The 18,615-nt window shown below is 48.0% G+C and overlaps 1 protein-coding gene across 1 annotated transcript in view; it reads right to left on the bottom strand.

The window, feature by feature from the left end:
• EFHB (EF-hand domain family member B) overlaps positions 1-17,011 on the bottom strand; it is a 49,274-nt gene extending 32,263 nt beyond the window's left edge. Inside the window, exons 1-8 of the mRNA XM_075922088.2 lie at positions 16,781-17,011; positions 16,350-16,412; positions 15,061-15,204; positions 11,461-11,641; positions 10,353-10,463; positions 7,367-7,496; positions 6,693-6,776; positions 3,242-3,309 (exon numbers count right to left, since the gene is read on the bottom strand). Of these exons, the coding sequence (XP_075778203.2) occupies positions 3,242-3,309; positions 6,693-6,776; positions 7,367-7,496; positions 10,353-10,463; positions 11,461-11,641; positions 15,061-15,204; positions 16,350-16,412; positions 16,781-16,846 (847 nt within the window). The 5' untranslated portion in view covers positions 16,847-17,011. The remainder of the gene's footprint in view (positions 1-3,241; positions 3,310-6,692; positions 6,777-7,366; positions 7,497-10,352; positions 10,464-11,460; positions 11,642-15,060; positions 15,205-16,349; positions 16,413-16,780) is intronic.
• Positions 17,012-18,615: the final 1,604 nt, after the last annotated feature.

Here is an 18,615-nt window from a genome sequence, read left to right as displayed (position 1 = left end):
AAAATGGCAAGGCCCCTATGAAGTCCTTCGGCAAGTGGGCCCGGTCGACTATGAGATCAAACTCCCCGACGGACGAAAATTTACCACGTAAACTTGTTGAAAGAATGGAAAGAACGAGAAGGCCTGATGGTCAGCCTGCAAAGGTCGGAGCCGGAACTGGGACTCTGGGGCAGCGATATCGAGGACACCGGGATGGAGGCGGCCCTGGGAGGGGGATTGACAGAGCCCCAGAAGGAGGGGATGAGGAACCTATTGCGAGAATTTGCAGCCGTGCTGTCAACCCGGCCGGGGAAAACGAGAGTGGGCTACCACCATATCCAGACTTCCCCCAGACAGAAGGTTCGGGAGCCGGTCCGGCCCTTGCCACGAAAGATGTGGGACCCAGTGCGAGATGAGGTAAACAAGATGTTACGGATAGGAGTCATACAAGAATCCAGGAGCAGCTGGCGAAGCCCCATTGTACTCGTCCCCAAGCGGGACGGGACCCTGCGATTCTGCATCAATTTTAGAAAGGTGAATGCCATCTCCCAAATGGACACCTACCCGATGCCCCGGGTAGAGGGATTGCTGGAGAGACTGGGACAGGCGCAGTTTCTGTCAACATTAGATCTGACCAAAGGATATTGGCAGATTCCGCTCACACCAGCGTCCCAGGCGAAGACCGCCTTTGCCACCCCGTCAGGACTATACCACTTCCTCACGATGCCCTTCGGGTTGAATGGAGCGGCGGCCACCTTCCAGAGGGTTATGGACAAGGTGCTGCGAGACCACCAGGCATACGCCGCTGCTTACATTGATGATATAATTATCTTTAGCACATCATGGGAAGAACATCTAAACCACGTCCGAGCCGTGCTCCAGGCATTAGAGGAGGCGCGGCTGACAGCTAACCCTAGCAAATGCACATTCGGCCAAGCAGAGGTAACGTATCTGAGTTACGTGGTAGGACGGGGCTGCCTGAAACCGCAAGTGGGCAAGGTGGAAGCGGTACAGAAGTACCGGGCACCGTCCACGAAGAAGCAAGTGCGGCAGTTCCTGGGCTTGACGGGATACTACCGCAGGTTCATCCCGCAGTTTGCCACAAGGGCGGCCCCCTTAACAGACCTGACGAGAAAGGGCTACCCGGAGAAGGTGAACTGGACGGCACAATGCGAGGAGGCGTTCCAGCAGCTAAAACAGTGCCTCGTCACGGCGCCAGTATTGGCGCAACCGGACTTTGCTAAACCCTTCGTGGTGCAGACAGACGCATCAAATATAGGGTTGGGGCAGTTTTAGCCCAAGAACAAGGAGGAGGCAATAGGACCATTGTATATCTGAGCCGCAAACTACTGCCACGAGAGCAACGCTATTCCACCATAGAAAAGGAAGCCTTGGCCATTAGGTGGGCCGTAGAAGCATTGAGATACTATCTCCTGGGCAATACGTTCCTTTTAGTGACAGACCATGCACCATTAACATGGATGCATAACATGAGAGAAGCTAATCCCCGCATAATGAGATGGTACCTGTTTTTGCAGCAGCATTCGTTTAAAATAACGCACCGGGCGGGACGGGAACATACTAACGTAGACTTTCTGTCCAGGTGCACAGAGCAGGAGGAGGCAGGGGAGGCGACGCCAGAGACCAGGGGGAAGGGGTGTGACGGGGGGACTCACTCCCGCACTCTCGGCCCCCGGAGCCGAGGCCCCGCACCCCGCGCGGACGATCAGCTGGCGCCGGGAGTCCGGCGCGGTGGCAGAGGGGCCGGGGGAAACCGGCGCACCCGACGCGCATGCGCAGGGCGGCTGGGGCAATAGCCAGCCAGCGCTAGGACCCCGGGGCGGTGGGGCGGCCGGCGGAGGGGCGGACCGGACGCCGAGCGGGAAATTCAAAAGGGGGCCGGGAGGAGCAGGGAGGGGGGAGGACCGGAGAGAGCAGGAGAGGTCCCGCTCTCAGCCTCCTCCGCAGGGCCCAGTGGAGACTCGGCAGGAGGCGGCACGGCGCACGGAGCCCGGATCCCAACACCCAAGGCGGGCGGCCGGACCGGGGAGCAGCGGGACGGGACGGCGCGGGCCCGGGCCAGCAGCAGACGCCGGGCAGACGGTCGGAGGCCGGGAGGCCGGTGATCCTAGGGACGGCAGGAGCAGCAAGCTCGGTGTGAGCCGACCAAAAGGAGAGGACCGTGGGAGCAGTGAGATAGAGGCCGGGAGCAGGGGCAGCCCAGGACCCAGCGCGACCTGGGCTTGTGAACTGGGGGCGCCCCAAGACCCTTGATCAATGGATCCGGTTACATCCAGGTACAGAAGTAAATTTATAGGTCTGTAATTTGTTTAATAATCTCAAGTACCCTCTTTAAATTATAGATACAACATTTGTTCTCCTCCTGTTCTTCAGTAGAGTAGTTCTTTTTAACGAGAGTGCATATTTTTGCTAGAAGCTCACAAACTCATTCTTTATTTCCTTCAGAACTCTTAGATGCATACCATCTGGAGCGTGTTGTTTTTCATATTATCGGTCTCATCCAGCACGTGTCTTTTGACCCCTCAATTACTCTACAATTTTATTACGAGAAAAATAGCAGGTCCAAGATAGAACTCTTCCCTCCATCTTCTGCAGTAGAGACGGAGGAATAGAAATCCATTACTTTATAACAATGTTCTTATTTTTCTTAATTGTTTTCTTAATTGTTCCATGAGTGATCCAAAGGCTCCACCAATTGTTTTGATAGCTGCCTGCGTCTGGTACACTTAAACAATGTCTTGATGTTTATTTTCATGCACTTAACTATTTGCTTGTCAAATTCCTTCTAATTTTTTTATTTCATTTAGCTTCATGTTCTTTTTTGTTGGCTTCATTCAGGCTGGATTTCCATTTTCTGAAGGATGTCTATTTCTGTTGAACAACCTATTGAACCTTGTCATTCAGCCATACCTTCTGCTTTACACACTTGTTTTATGCTTCCCTTTTTGCTTATACTGAAGTATTCAAGGATTCTGAGACTATTATTTGATTTAATTAGAATCCACCTCAAATCTTAGGATTCACTTCTCACTTTAGTGCATTTTTCGTTAATGCCTGAAATCCCATTCTAAAATTTAGTGTCATCAAGCTAGTGTTTTTTAAATCTTCCTGTCTCGTGTTATTTTGTTAGCTGTGTAAAATAATTTGAAAAAATCACTGTATTACAGAATTTGTTGTCATCACTTCAAAATAATCCTACTGACCAAAAATAAGATTTTCAACAGGTCATACGTATATTTACCAAACTCATCAGGATGAAGAAACATTCCAAATGTATGGTCTGGTGGAACATTCATAGTTTCTGCTATGCTGTCAATGAAAAGAAGTGTGCTGGTTAATTGTGTTGTTGTGAATCAAAAGGCATGTTACATTCTAATTGTTAAAAAAAAAAAAAAAAAAAAACCTATCATCTCTCTACCCATACTAAAACCAAAGAATGAAGAAAACTGCAAAAGCCATTTAGCAGATTTTACCTGAAACTTGTTCACAGGTACCTTTTTACATAAATCAAAGCTGCCATTACAATCATTACAACGATTTCCTTTTTTACAAACTATATTTTAATGTAAAATGCCAACTGTCAAAAGTACTGCATAGCAGATGTATAATGTTTTTATATTTGGTGTTTATATTTTCTGAGGAGAAAAAATTCTTGTGACTCAAACAAGTTACCTTTCCATTTATCAGACAAATACACTAAAAAATACTTTTCATTTGTATCTCAAATAACATATTGGCTACGTCTACACTGGCATGATTTTCCGAAAATGCTTTTAACGGAAAAGTTTTCTGTTAAAAGCATTTTCGGAAAAGCACATCTAGATTGGCAGGATGCTTTTCCGCAAAAGCACTTTTTGCGGAAAAGTGTCCATGGCCAATGTAGACGCGGTTTTCCGCAAAAAAGCCCTGATCGCCATTTTTGCGATCGGGGTTTTTTTTGCAGAAAACAGTACTGTGCTGTTTACACTGGCCCTCTTGCGCAAATGATTTGTGCAAGAGGGCTTTTGCCCGAACTGGAGCAGCACAGTATTTCCACAAGAACACTGACGATCTTACATGAGATCGTCAGTGTTCTTGCGGAAATTCAAGTGGCCAGTGTAGACAGCTGGCAAGTTTTTCCGCAAAATCATCTGTTTTGCGGAAAAACTTGCCAGTCTAGACACAGCCATTATATCTAGGCTGAATCTGATCTCTGCTCAAAATAACACCTACAAATAAACAATTATTAACTAAAGAAAGAACATTCATCGTGTCACAGACCAGATTTCAAAAGTGTCTGATTTTTGCAGTTTTGTGCCCACAACAATGGGAGCCAGACCAACATCTTCCTGGAAAATTTGGCCCTATTTTATTAATTAAAATAAAAAATTATCCATGATACTAAATACTTATTTCTTTACGATTTTTAGCAGAAATAGCTACTTCAAAATATATATATGTAAAATGAACAATATTCATTTTAACTCTTAGTTTAAGAGCTATAAATTTACCATATGAACTAAAAATCTCCATCATAAACAAGAAAGGCACTCAAGTTTCCCTTCCATAGATGGGAGCACAATAATCAATCATCTGCAAGGTTTCTGATGTGCAGCTATTTGGTCTCTCACCTTTTCTGCATTACTGGTGGAATGTGGATAGGATAAAGGAAAGGTCTACATAAAAAAATAGAGACTGAGAATATCTGGTGTCAACCCTACAGTTGCATAGTGTGTCTTTGCACTCCTTCAGGGACCTCCAGAAATAACAGAACTGCTAGTTCCCAGCCATGCTGCCACTGGCTACATGTTCAAGCAGTCAATTCTGTAACCCCTACAATGGAGACTGCAGATCTTAAGGATGGCTAATGGTGCTTGAAGCAGCATCAACACAGTGAATTATAATCCTCAATAGAGGAGAACATGCTGGTAAACAATTTGCCCTCAACTCCTCCATTGACTGGTCACACACCCTTTTCCTATGCAGATAATCAGGTAAGCTTTCTATGGAGGAAAAATGGGAATATTGTTCACGTGAACAGATCAACAAAATTAGTGTCAGTGAAGGTGCTAACAGTTAACTCACCTCCCCATCCCTGTCTCTACAGACTAGAAATGTCAATTTCCTCAATCTGTGGCAGCTCAGGCAAGGCTGAAAATGCCAGACATATCAGATACCACCATACACAGAAAGTGGCAAACACCAATCTGTCAGATATATATTTATGTCCCTATCCAGCAAAACACTTAAGACTATGTTTAAAGTTAAGTGCATTTTAGGGACATACTTTCTCAAATCAGGGCCTGAATCGGGGCCTTCATTTCTTATAACTTCCTTAAAAATAGGAACGGTAAATTGCTATAGCACATCATTCAAATGTGCTCCAGATTAAGTGGGTGTAGGCCTTTGTACAGTCATACTGAATATATTGCATACAGAAAACAGAAAATCCTTTTTACAATTATTGACGCCTATTTAATTTTGAAATTTAGTGAAGAATCATTTATCATTTAAAGTGAAAATCACCCTTCTCGCCTCTTCTTCCCATGTACAAATCCCAGTTAATCTGGGGTTTTGTGAAGAGCTGTGGTGCTTAGGGAATGATGAAATCCAGCTCTCAACCTACTGACAGGCAGCAAGACTGCTATGCATCCACCCATTGACCATTATTAAAGCCTAATGGATTTTAAAATAAAATTTGTATTTAGGGTTGCCAGGTATCCTGTTTCGAACCAGATAGTCTGGAATTTGAGCTTTCTGTCCAGGAAACAAATTGAGAAAATACCCAAAATATAAATGTCCAGTATTTTCTAATTAAGTAAGTTTTATTATTATCATGAGTATCAGTACGTAGTTGCGTAGTTCCTGGCTGGTAGACATGCTCACACTATGTGAGTGTATCTATCAGCCAGGCAGTATGTAGCTATGCAGTAGAAAGGAGCGGGGGGGGGGGGGGGCAGGGCCGGATGGAATCCCCAGAGCCGGACTCACCCATGCACCCCGCTGGGACCATGCACGGGAGGGGCAGCACCCCAGGATCTGCATGTGCCCGGGCCAGCCCTGTTCCCTGCTGGCTGGTTTTCCCCCGGCCAGCCCCACTCCCCTCTACTCTCTCCCAGCCAGCCCTACTTCCCGCCAGCTGTTCCCTCCCCACCCCCCGATCTCCCCTGGCCAGCCCCACTCCCCCCGACCTCCTCCTGGCCAGCCCTGCTTCCCGCCAGCCAGTTCCTTCCCCCAATATCCCCCACCAGGCTGCTCCCCCCAACCCCCTCCCGGCCAACCCTACTTCCTGCCGGCTGGTCCTCCCCCCCTTCCCCAGCCCTGATTTCCCCCAGTCAGCCCTAGCCCTAACCCTAACCCTAACCCCTCCCGGCCAGCCCCACTCCCCACCCAGATGGTCCCCCCTTCTTAGATCACGTGTGTCCGGTATTTTTTTGAAACTCATCTGGTAACCCTAGTTGTATTCTCCTATATTCAAAGCTTTTAGCTCAATCCTCGGCCCTCCACCAATAACTCCCCTTCATAGTGATTTCTTTAGAGCTGGTAAAAAGTCTCCTTCTGCAACATATATGGGTGCAATTGCACCCAGGCCTAGTCACACCAGCAGTTTTTCCTAGCCCCAGAATGTGGCAACATTAGGCTTGAGAAAGGTGAGGGTCTTGCACAGGATCTGGATAATTCAGTCCTTGGAAAATATGTCTTTGTTCACTTACGGATCAAGAACTTTCCCAAGCTGAGGCTGAAATTTTTCCTTGAAATCATCACTTCTTTTAGACACTATTTTTGCTGCCTTCTTTCTACAAAATTGGAAAATAATTGTCAGCCATGGTTGCTACATGATGACATAATTTGAAGGAAATAAAAATAAGAAATAAGAACACACTGCAGAACCTACATCATTCCTCTTTTGAAAAGAAAGGTTTATTTGCTCTGTTTCTAGAAATCTAATTTTAATGTATATTTTCATTGTTCTTTTTCTAACTTTTAAAATGTTTAGAATTAATTTGTAAATGGAAAAGGAGCAGGGCATCCATAACATGACTCATTTGCCCTTCCAAAATTTCACATTGACATGACTAAATCATGTCTGTGCAGCTAAGTAAAAATCTTTCTCCGCAGGTCACAAAGCAAGAGCATAGCTGCTCAGCATCTTCTACTCATCATACTAGCGGCAGTCACAGAACTGTCCTCTTCATGAAACAGGAGAGCTCATTTCCCCACTTGGCCTGTGTAATGATGGTCATAATTTCTTATCTATAATGAATTTCCAGGAAAAACCTAAAGGAATTTTGGATGTGATTCATTGCATATGAAAAACAACATTCAGTCATAAAAGCCTGGCTTGGCAAATCAGGCCTTCAATCTATTACTGTCCATTGTAACTTACGATTGGAGATTATAAAGCCAGTGTAAAGATTTGCAAACATTTCGTCCATCATTAAAATGAGGTATTTCTTTTCCATATACATTATATTTGTCGAATGTTGATGGCTCATATTTCCTGTTTATTGCTTCCCCTGTGGAAGCAAATATTTTCCTTTACTCTGTGTGAAATACCTTGACTAGAAAAATATCCTGGAATAAATACCTTAACGCTAGCCTTAACACTTACCTTATCACTTTCTATGAAAAAACTACAACAAAATCTTTAAAACAATTTTGCAATTTAATTATATAAATTGTTTGTTTATTCACAGCTATTTAATTAGTCACAAATCTACCCCCTTGGGAGAGTGCAGAACAAAAGGCGAAAATGACATATTTGGAGGGATCCAGGAAGTAATGAAGAGTGACTTTCCTTTACTACCTTTTACGGTTTAGAAAGAGATAGGAACAATCTAGTTCTATTGTCATTGATATAAAACAATTTCTATGCCAATTAATTATTTCATAATCATAGTGCTATAGCAGACACTTAATAGTGTTGGACAATTGAATAAAATATCAGTATAAAACCAACTAAAAAAAGAAAATATTGGTCCTGACTGGATTACACACTACAGATAAAATCACGTGCCACAGAAGTCAATAGTTTCTGTTTGACCTTACTGTACTAAAGAATTTACCCTTGTTTTTAAATCTATAATTCCTCTTGTCATAATTATTTCCTGAAATATAAATTTCAGTGTCCAAGAACATCATACCAGCACTCAAAGGTAATGTTCCTGAACTGTAAACATGCATTTTCAACCAAAAAAATAATAACTTGATCTGATTTATTGCACCCCTCTTCAATCTGCTGTTGAAAGAACCTCATTTGACACATTGAAGTAAACATTTTCCACTGCTTGTTTTACATTAAAAGTTTCACCTGGTTGCATTACAGCATACAAGATCTAGATAATCTATCAACGATGGCAGGAATAGTTGACATTAATCATTTTTAAAAATGCATACATTCTGGCTAAATGGAACATATTCTCTCTTGTGCTATGAACTCTTTATGCTGTTCTGGTGGAGAAGTTGTAAAGAAGGTCCAAGTGAATTCCTCCAGCAGCAAAATGATACTAGAAGAGGGGTGGGCAATAAGAGGCCTGTGCCCCAGACACGGTTCACAAGGGCTAGCCTCTGGCAGGTCACTGGGTACATTATTTACCTGCTCATCTGCAGGTATGGCTGCTCGCAGCTCCCGTTGGCTGCTGATTGCCATTCCTGGACAATGGGAGCTGTGGGAAGTGGCACAGATTGGGACCCTCCTTCCTGCAGCTCCCGTTGCCTGGGAATAGCGATCTGTGGCCAATGGGAGCTGCGAGCAGACATACCTGCAGACACGCAGATAAATAGCACATCCAGCAGCCTGTCAGGGACTACCCAGCAAACTGAATCTAGATCGCAGGTCACTTATTGCCCACTCCTCTCTGCTTACTCCTATGGTGGAAGTTGTGATGGAGATAACAGAGTGCCATTACAAAATGACACAATTTAAAGTTGGCCCCTCACTGGAGCCAGAATATGGGAGGTGCAATGGAATAGAGAATCTTGCTTTGCACTCGTATCCCTCTCAACCTCCCAACATATGTCACTTATCTTCTGAGATAGCAAGGTCATTATGGCAGGACTTGTGTCTTCTTGTATGTTTGGACAACATCTAAGATAATAGATGCTAGTGGAATAAAAAAATGGTACCGTATTTTCCGGCGTATAAGGCGACTGGACGTATAAGACGACCCCCCTAATTTTCTAGTTAAAACATAGGTTTTCGCCTATACTCGCCGTATAAGACTACCCCCCCCTTAAGAGGCCAACCGGCAGCGCCCCAGCTGCTCTGCCCCAGGGTCCACAACAAAAGCCTGGTCTGCTGGGGGGGGGGGGGCGCACTAGCTGCTCCCGGTGCCCCTGGTCTGCTGGGGACCATCTCCAGCAAACCAGGGACACCGGGAGCAAAGCCTCTGAGGACGCCGGCAGCAGGACAGCCACGGCGCGTCTGGGCTGTCCCGCTGCCGGCTTCCCCCGAGGCTTTGCAAAGTTGCGGAGGGGCTCGGGCAGCGGGGCAGCCCAGGCACGCCTGGGCTGCCCCGCTGCCGGAGCCCCTCCGCGGCTTTGCTCCGCGGCTTCCTGGTCTGCAGACCAGGGAGACGCAGAGCAGCTTTTCTCGCCCCGGAGTACACGGGCGGCGGGACCTCGCGGTCCCGCAGTCCATGTTCTCTGGGGCGAGAAAAGCCCCGTTCGGACCTGCAAGTCGGGGACTGCCTGTATGTTTATACCCGGCGTATAAGACGACCCCCGATTTTTGGGGGATGTTTTTTAGTATAAAAAGTCGTCTTATACGCCGGAAAATACGGTATTTATTCTACTTACTTTGTACACAGGTAAATTGAAGCTCAGAACATAAGTCAAAATCAAAGAACTGGGAATAGAACCCAGATGTCCGAATTCCTAAATTAGGGATGTAATAGTGTAACCATTTAAACAATTACTCTACATGCGTAAGCTTCTCGGTTACTGTAATGGTTGCATAAAGGCTCCTGGCCCTGCTCCCAGGGACCCAGCCTCCACCCTATCCTGTTAACTCTGTATCAGAGCCCGTAGCACAGGGTGGCAGCTGGCTCGCTGGGAGCAGGGCCAGGAATGAGGCCAGGAGCCAGTATGTGCTGGGAGCCAGTTTAAAAGCCAGCTCACAGTGCACATCAGCTCCCGGGGAGCCAGCTGTTACCCCTCACTGCTGCCTTGCCTCTGATACAGAGGCAACAGTGCAGGGTACTAGTTTGTTCCCTGGGAGTGGGGTGGCAAGCAGGAGCTGGTGCACACCAGGAGCCAGCTTAAAAACAAATTATCTGGTTCTGCATGTGTCAGGTTCCAAGACTAGAGAGATTCAACCTGTAGCTTTGTACATATTTGTGTTTTATTGATCATTAGCCCTTGATTTTACTCACCTACACTGTAGTCATTATGTGTCACAATATATAACTCATGTCCTTCTTTTGCTTCTTTATCCACTTCCTCAAAGGTTTTTGGTGGATTTATAAGCTCTCCACCAGGTGTGTCTGCAAAGTGAACAAATACTAATTAATATGGTAATAAAATATCTTATAAATGTTCAATATGCAAAAAAGTTTTTTAACAGTATCTTATTGGAAGACCCCAATTAATACAGATTAGACCTCCCTGGTCCAACACCCTTGGGACCTGACTGGTTCCAAAGAAGGGAGTTTGCTGGACCAAGGGAGGTCAGCCCCTCTGCTAACAGACACTGGGCTCTCCCAGGATCCGTCAGCAAATCGCCAGGTCCACCTGCTCCTGGGCCACTGGGTTCCCAGCTGCTCGGCCAGCCCCCACGGCTGCTGGGGCACCATTGCCCCAAGGCTTCCAGACTCAGCTGTTCCAGGACCCCTGGGGTTCCGTTGCTCCAGGATTGCTGGGGCTCTGCTGTCCCAGGGCCATCAGTGTTCCTCTGCTCTGGGACCACCGAGGCTTTGCTGTCCGGGGGCTGTTGGAGCTTAGATGCTCTGGACCCAGTGGAGCTCCATGGACATCCCGAGGCTGCCCTGGGGCACCAGGACTCTGGTCCTGCTGGATGACCAGAAAGTCCTGGACCAGAGAGGTTCAACCTGTACTTTGGCAATATTATAATTACAGTTTCACTCAGGTAGCATTCCATCAACACAACCATGATGAAAAGGGATGGGCGAGAGCTTCAAGGGGCTGAGATGGGACTTTAAGTTGTTAGGAATCTATATGGTCAACCCTGGCCACTAGTGGATCCCCTGAAACCTCACCAATCTCATAAAATCTGCAAGTTCAGAAAACAACAGAAATCCCCATCCTTCCTGTGTGTTCTTGATTATTTTAATTAATACATTTTATTACTTTTATACTCTTTTTTGTAATTAGCAGTTGTAATTAGTGTTTCATTTCTATTACACTTTTCTATTCTTTTTGTTTTAAATAATGATTATTATTTAGGTAACTTCCAGAATTCCATGTTAAATTATAAATTACTATGTATTCAATAGCAATATATTTTAACACTAAGTTTACTACCTCTAATGCATGTTGTTCCAAAAGTAGTGGTAGTCACATCCAGACCTTTAGGTAACATTGAAGTTTGATCATGTGACCGTCCCAGAGGGGCTTGACGATTTCTTAAATATAGGGCTTCTTTTCTCTCTTCAAGTTTTTGTTGAAAGCAAGTTTTTTTAGGTGGATTTGTCAAGATGCCAGCCTGAAGAAATCGTACACAGTATGAGTGGAAGAGAGACTGCAGAATCTCTCTAATTCAGAACCAAATGAAAAAGAAATGTTTCCCATTTCTCAGCAAAGATTTAATTGTAGGAGTGTTTTAATGAGCATTTTACCAAATATATTATCAAACACTTAGCACATGTTGGACCTTTCTGGTCCAACACCCTCAGGACTTGATAGGTCCCAAATGAGGTCAGTTTCAGCCCACTGCCTCACTCCGCTCCCAGCCCCAGACGCCAATCTCCCCCCAACAGCCAGACTGGCCACTGCTGCCCCACTGGATTCCCAGCCACCAGCCTGCTCAGGCTGCTGGCCCTGTGACTGCCCCGTAGCTGTCACCAGTCCCAGGAGGACTGCAGCTGGCCTTGTGGCTATCCCCTGCCCCAGCCCAGGCTCCTGCCAGCCCCACAGCTGCCCGCGGGTGTCACCAGCTCCAGTCAAGGCTCCCTCTGGCCCCACAGCTGCCGTCAGACCAGGTCTGGGCTGTTCTGTGGTTGCTGCATGATCTGAACCGAGCTACCGCACAGCTGCCACCAGACCTGGCTCAGGCTACCACACAGCTGCTGCCAAATCTGGCCCGAGCTGCGGCTGGCCCTACTGCCCTGTGACAGGGCTCCCAACCAGACTCTCTTACCGCCCAAGTCCCTGCCACTGGGGCTCTCTGCACCAGGAACATCTGTGGTATTGCTGTGTGTTCTTCCACTTGTTATTTTGCCCATAGTTTGTAAAGTACAATGCCACAAACATTATTCTGGAACTAAGGGTACATTTTGAGTACAACAGTATACAAAATCAAGACTAAAAGCAAGAAAAGAAAATTTAACAATGCCCCTGAACACTGAGTGCTGTTCTGAGGTGATAAATCTTCAATGTTAAATAAAGAGAAGTCCTGTGGCACCTTATAGACTAACAGATTTATTGGAGCATATGCTTTCGTGGGCAAAGACCCACTTTGTCAGAGGCATGTAGTGGAAATTCCAGAGGCAGGTATAAATATACAGGCACATGAAAACAAAGGAGTACCAATCAAGAGGAAGGCCAGAGATAAGGAGGTCAATTCAGTCAGGGAGGATGTGGCCCACTTTTAGCAGCTGATGTGGAGGTATGAACTCCAAGAGAGGAAAAACTGCTTTTGTAGTTGGCTAGCCATTCACAGTTTTTGTTTAATCCTAAATTGATGGTGTCAAATTTGCAAATGAATTGTAGCTCTGCAGTTTCTCTTTGAAGTCTGTTTTTGAAGTTTTTTTGTTGCAGGATGGCTACTTTTAAATCTGCTATTGTGTGTCCAGGGAGACTGAAGTGTTCTACGGGTTTTTTTATGTTACCATTCCTGATATCTGATTTGTGTCCATTTATTCTTTTACATAAGGACTGTCCAGTTTGGACAACTTATATGACAGAGGGGCATTGCTGGCACATGATGGCATATATTACATTGGTAGATGTGCAGGTGAAAGAGCCCGTGATGGTGTGGCTGATGTCGTTAGGTCCTGTGATGGTGTCACTGGTGTAGATATGAGGGCAGAGTTGGCACCAAGGTTCATTGCAGGAATTGGTTCCTGAGTTAGAGTTACTGAGGTGTGGTGTATAGTTGCTGGTGAGAATTTGCTTCAAGTTGGTGGGCTGTCTGTAAGCGAGGACTGGCCTGTATATTTACACCTGCCTCTGGAATTTCCACTACATGCATCTGACAAAGTGGGTCTTTGTCCACAAAAGTTTATGCTCCAATAAATCTGTTAGTCTATAAGGTGCCACAGGACTTATCACTGTTTATGCAGATTCAGACTAACACGGCTACCTCTCTGATTCTTATCTTCAATAGTTTATCTCTGAAATCAGTCAGAAAGAAAAAAATAAAAATACTGTGTGGAGGAGAGGTGTTAAAGAACTAGAAGTTAGAATGAATTATAACATAATAAGAACAGAATGTCCACATCGGTTCAGACCAAAGGTCCTTCTAACCTAGTATCCTCCTGTCTTCAGACAATGGCAAAAGCCAAGTGTCCTGGAGGGAATGAACAGAACAGCAATCATCAAGTGATCCATTCCTTGTTGCTCATTCCAAGCGTCTCTCAAACAGAGGCTAGAGACACTATCCCTGTCCATCTTGGCTAATAGCCATTGATGGATCTATCCATCATGATTTTATATAGCTCTTTTTGAAGAATGTTACTGTAAAAATCAATTAAATAGAAATATCTGGCTTTTAAATGTCTTTCTATTTATTTCACAGTTAAAATTCCTTTGTGTGATTTCAAAATTCAGGCAACACACTAATAATAAAAAGTCCCAGAGTAGAGCACTTAGAATCCCCTTGGGGCAAAGCTAGGGGTGAGCAAAAGGACCTCTGCGGGCCAGATCCAGCCCGCCAAGCTGGCTGATCTGGCCCATTGAGGCCCTGATGTTCCCCCGCCCCCAGGCCAATTAGGGTCTAGGAGCAGGAGAGTGCAAAACTTCCTCCCACCCTGGCAGGACCACCCAGCACTTTGAAGTGCCATGTGCTCCTCGCAGGGTGGGAGGAGACGTCACACGCTCCCCCATCCCCAAGCCCTGATTGGCCTGGGGGAAGAAGGAGCGCAAGAGTTTTCTTCTACCTTCCACCTTCACTTCAAAGTGCCGTATGTTCGCGCAGAGCGGAGGCAGGGTGAAGGAAGCTTTGCGCAGCTCCCCCGCCCCCAGGCCCTGATTGGCCTGGGGTAGGGGGTGCATGCTAAGCCACTTCTCACCCTGCCAGGGGCATGGTTGCCTAGTGGAAAGGGGGGGCAAAGGGGCTCACCCACCCCCAGACCAATCATGGTCGGTGGGTGTGGCAGCCCAGAAGCATTTTGGCCCCGCCCCTTCTGGGGCAGTCCCGGCCAAAATTTAATGCCCACCCCTGGGCTAAGCAAATAATAAATACATAAATAAGAAAAATATTAATTGTAAGGGGTTTGGAGGGAATAAGAGATTTGAACAGAAAGATCTGGGTGGGTAGATTGTGCCACTGAATTGAGAGAGGAGTTTCTATTCTTTATGTGATGATTGAGGTGGTGGTCATGGGTACAAGTTTCAGCATCTAATACAATGTTTGCAGAATGTTGTCATTGACAAGTGAGTTTAGTGGAAGGGGGGTGGGATATATCTGTCACTGAGGAAAAGAGAGTGTCTTCTTCACTTTTCTTTCTCCCTTCCCCACATTATTAGCTTATCTTCACCCCGAAAATTCCCAGTGGCATTTCTCTACTCTTGGAGCCTCATATGGTTCTTCCTTCTCTTGGTGGTACAGCATGATCTCTCCTGTGCATTAGAAATGTATAGCCTCTCATACACCAGCTCAATTATGGCTGGCAGAACCAATTTACAGATCAATATAAGACAATGGGGACTTTTTTCAAACATAGAAAAGATTAATATTCTTACACTCAGTGAAGGCCGGGAGCTAATGCCATGTGTCAAGTGAACTGCAATATCAGGATCATTTGCTCTGCCATAGAATATTCTTTCAGCACCAGGAGCTGGACTTCTACAATTGAGAAACTTTCTCACAACAGGTGGTGTAATAGGCTATAAAACAAGAGAAAACAATTTTACAGGAAAAAGTGACGTATTAGCTTTTTCCTCCCAGTAGAGACATGAGTGTCATCAGAAGAGTATGTCAGCTAACGTATGATGGTATTTTCTTGTGCATCCCATTCACATGCAGGATCATCATAGTGCCCTACCAAATTCATGGTCTATTTTGATCAATTTCACCATGCTAGGATTTTTAAAATAATACATTTAATTATTTCAAATATTTAAATCTAAAATGTCATGGTGTAATTGTAAAGATCCTGATCCAAAAGGGAGTTAGGGGGTCACAAAGTTATTGTGTGTAGGGGAGGTGCAGTACTCAGTGCTACCTTTACTTCTGTGCTCTACTGGCAGTGGTGTTGCCTTCAGAGCTGGCTGGAGAGCAGCAGCTACAGACTGAGACCCCCATTCTGTAGGCAGAGCTGCCACCAGCAGCAGTGCATAAGTCACGATGGCATGTTACAGTATTGCCACTATTTCTTCTGTACTGCTGCCTTCCAAGATGCACCTTGGTCAGGAACTGCCACTCTCCAATTGCCCAGCTCAGAAGGCAGCAGGTAAGAAGACCAGCATCATATAGTATTGCCACCTTTAATTTTGCACAGCTCCTGGTGATGCACTGCCTTCAGAGCTGGCTGCCTGGCCAACAGCTGCCATTCTCCAGGCTCCCAGCTCTGGAGGCAGTGCAGATGTACAGCTGGTAATACTGAGATCCCCCTTAAAATAACCTTATTTTAACCACATAGGCAATGGTTTCCGCTCTAGCATGGGGGCTTCTCAAGCCACCCGCCCCAGGCTCTGCCTGAACTTTACCCCTTCTCCCAAAACCCAGCTCCACTTCTTCTCACCACTGCTGCATCCCACCAGCATTCCACCTAGGGCCTAGATCCTGCCCCATCCACCTCTTCCCTGCCTCTTTTCCCCGAGAATGCCCCATTCCTGCCTTCCCAAGAGCCCAGCATGCCATGAAACAGCTGTTTCACGGGGAAGTGTTAGGAGGGGAAGGAAGGGCGCATACAGCCCACGGCTGAACTAAACCGCAGGCTCTAGAGAGATGATGTGTTTGTGGGTCCCATTCGCTAGGAGATGTGAGAAGCTGCATGAAATAGAGCCCCACACGATCTTAGCACACTCACCCTGGGGAAAGCTTCTGTCAGGCACCTGGCAGCTGTATCGCCGACCGGGATCAGTTTTCCTGCCTAAACAATCCAGTGTCATCAATACGATCTGTAATTTAAAATACGGCAGAGACCGCGGCACCCAAGAGCAGGAGACGCAGGCGAGCAGGTTCCGCATGTTAAACCCTGCAGGGAATGTTGCCGGGGCCTGGCTTCCTAGCGACGTTTGGACGGAGCCAGAGTCCCCCAAGAGCGGGCAGCGTCTGGCTGGGGGCTGAGCGAGCGGCCCAGGCCGGGTCCCCCTGAGGAGCCTGGGGGGGGTGCAGAGCGGGGGAAGCGTTACTGATGAATGGGGGGGGGGCACGCGCCGCGCGCACTGGGAGGGGCGCAGAGGGGGGACCCCGGGAGACGCACGGGGCGGACAGGGGCGGCGGGACACGCGGACTCACCGTCGGCAGCTCGGGAAACCTGTCAAAGAACCGCCCCCGGTACACGGGCCACAGCTCCCCGACCATGGCGGCGCCGGGCCCACGAGCGGCGGCTGCCCCGACGGGCTGTTTACCACGGTTACCTGGTAACGCGCCCAGCCCCCTGCGCCCCCCGCAGGCAGCGGCCGAGCAGCAGCCCCAGCGCCCAGACTGACCCCGCCGCCCGCCCGGCGCCCTGACCCCTCCCTGCCCATGCCCCGCCCCCACAGCAACCTCACCCCCGCCTACAGGCCCTGATCCCCCTCTGCCTGCGTCCCTACAGCGCCCTGCCCCTGCCCGCCTCCCCCGTGCCCCCTGCCTGTATCCCCTACAGCGCCCTGCCCCTGCCCGCCTCCCCCGTGCCCCCTGCCTGTATCCCCTACAGCGCCCTGCCCCTGCCCGCCTCCCCCGTGCCCCCTGCCTGTATCCCCTACAGCGCCCTGCCCCTGCCCGCCTCCCCCGTGCCCCCTGCCTGTATCCCCTACAGCGCCCTGCCCCTGCCCGCCTCCCCCGTGCCCCCTGCCTGTATCCCCTACAGCGCCCTGCCCCTGCCCGCCTCCCCCGTGCCCCCTGCCTGTATCCCCTACAGCGCCCTGCCCCTGCCCGCCTCCCCCGTGCCCCCTGCCCGTATCCCCTACAGCGCCCTGCCCCTGCCCGCCTCCCCCGTGCCCCCTGCCTGTATCCCCTACAGCGCCCTGCCCCTGCCCGCCTCCCCCGTACCCCCTGCCTGTATCCCCTACAGCGCCCTGACCCTGCCCGCCTCCCCGTGCCCTCTGCCTGCGTCCCCTACAGTGCCCTGACCCCCAGCCCGCCTCTCCCGTGCCCTCTGCAAGAAGTGCTTTTGCAGAAAGCGTCCTGCAATTCTAAACGCGCTTTTCCGAAAATGCTTTTAACAGAAAACTTTTCCATTAAAAGCATTTTCAGAAAATCATGCCATTGTAGACGTAGCCACTGTGTTGGTGGTGATGGGAGGTGCTATATGGAAAACAGTTTTGGGATCCTGGTGACAGGCACTGGGAGCAGGGGAGGGAGAGGGAGTGCTGGTCAGGCAGCTGCTCTGTTTGAAGTGTTAGCTGCACCTGCAGTGTGCTTGGTGCTCTGTATAGGAGCCACTCTGTGTTTTCCTTCCACTCCTTCCTTTCACTGTCCCTCCCCTCCTTCAATTCTTTCTTTTCAGCAGCCACCTGACTCATGACATCATGCAAAAAGTCCCTCCCCTGCTCCCAGTGCCTGTCACCTCGACTTTTTCATGGCTGTTTCCTTACCTTGTGCAGCCTCTCAGCAGGTGATTGCAATACAGATTGCTATCCCAAAGTTAAGAGAGTGCGATGGGGCATCTTCCCCACATTGGCCCTACAAGAGTTAACACCAGCCTAGAGAGACAGAGTGGTAGGCAGCCACAGATGGGGCTGCAGATAATTAGGGCCCAGCTGAGACTATATACATAGAGACTCCTGGCAAGGAAGAGCACACTTTTGCCCCAGCTGTGGTGTAGGGATGACCTGCCTGCTAAGGAAGCTACAGTGGCTTCCTGAGACAGAGTAGTGGTAGGGAAAGGAAAGCAGAGCTAGAGGCTACATCTACACTGGCCCCTACATCTACACTGGCCCCTTTTCCGGAAGGGGCATGTAAATTTCACCAGTCGTCGTAGGGAAATCCGCGGGGGATTTAAATATCCCCCGCGGCATTTAAATAAAAATGTCCGCCGCTTTTTTCCGGCTTTTAAAAAAGTAGGAATAAGACCCTCCGGAAAAGGGCACTTTTTCCGGAGGATCGGGGCCAGTGTAGACGCTCTTTTCCGGCTTTTTTAAAAGCCG

This window comes from Pelodiscus sinensis, chromosome 2, assembly GCF_052426305.1.
Source record: "Pelodiscus sinensis isolate ZL-2025 chromosome 2, ASM5242630v1, whole genome shotgun sequence".
In the NCBI taxonomy this organism is placed as follows: domain Eukaryota; kingdom Metazoa; phylum Chordata; order Testudines; family Trionychidae; genus Pelodiscus; species Pelodiscus sinensis.
Note: the sequence above shows the minus strand (reverse complement) of the source record. Positions and strands in the feature narration are given on the sequence as shown.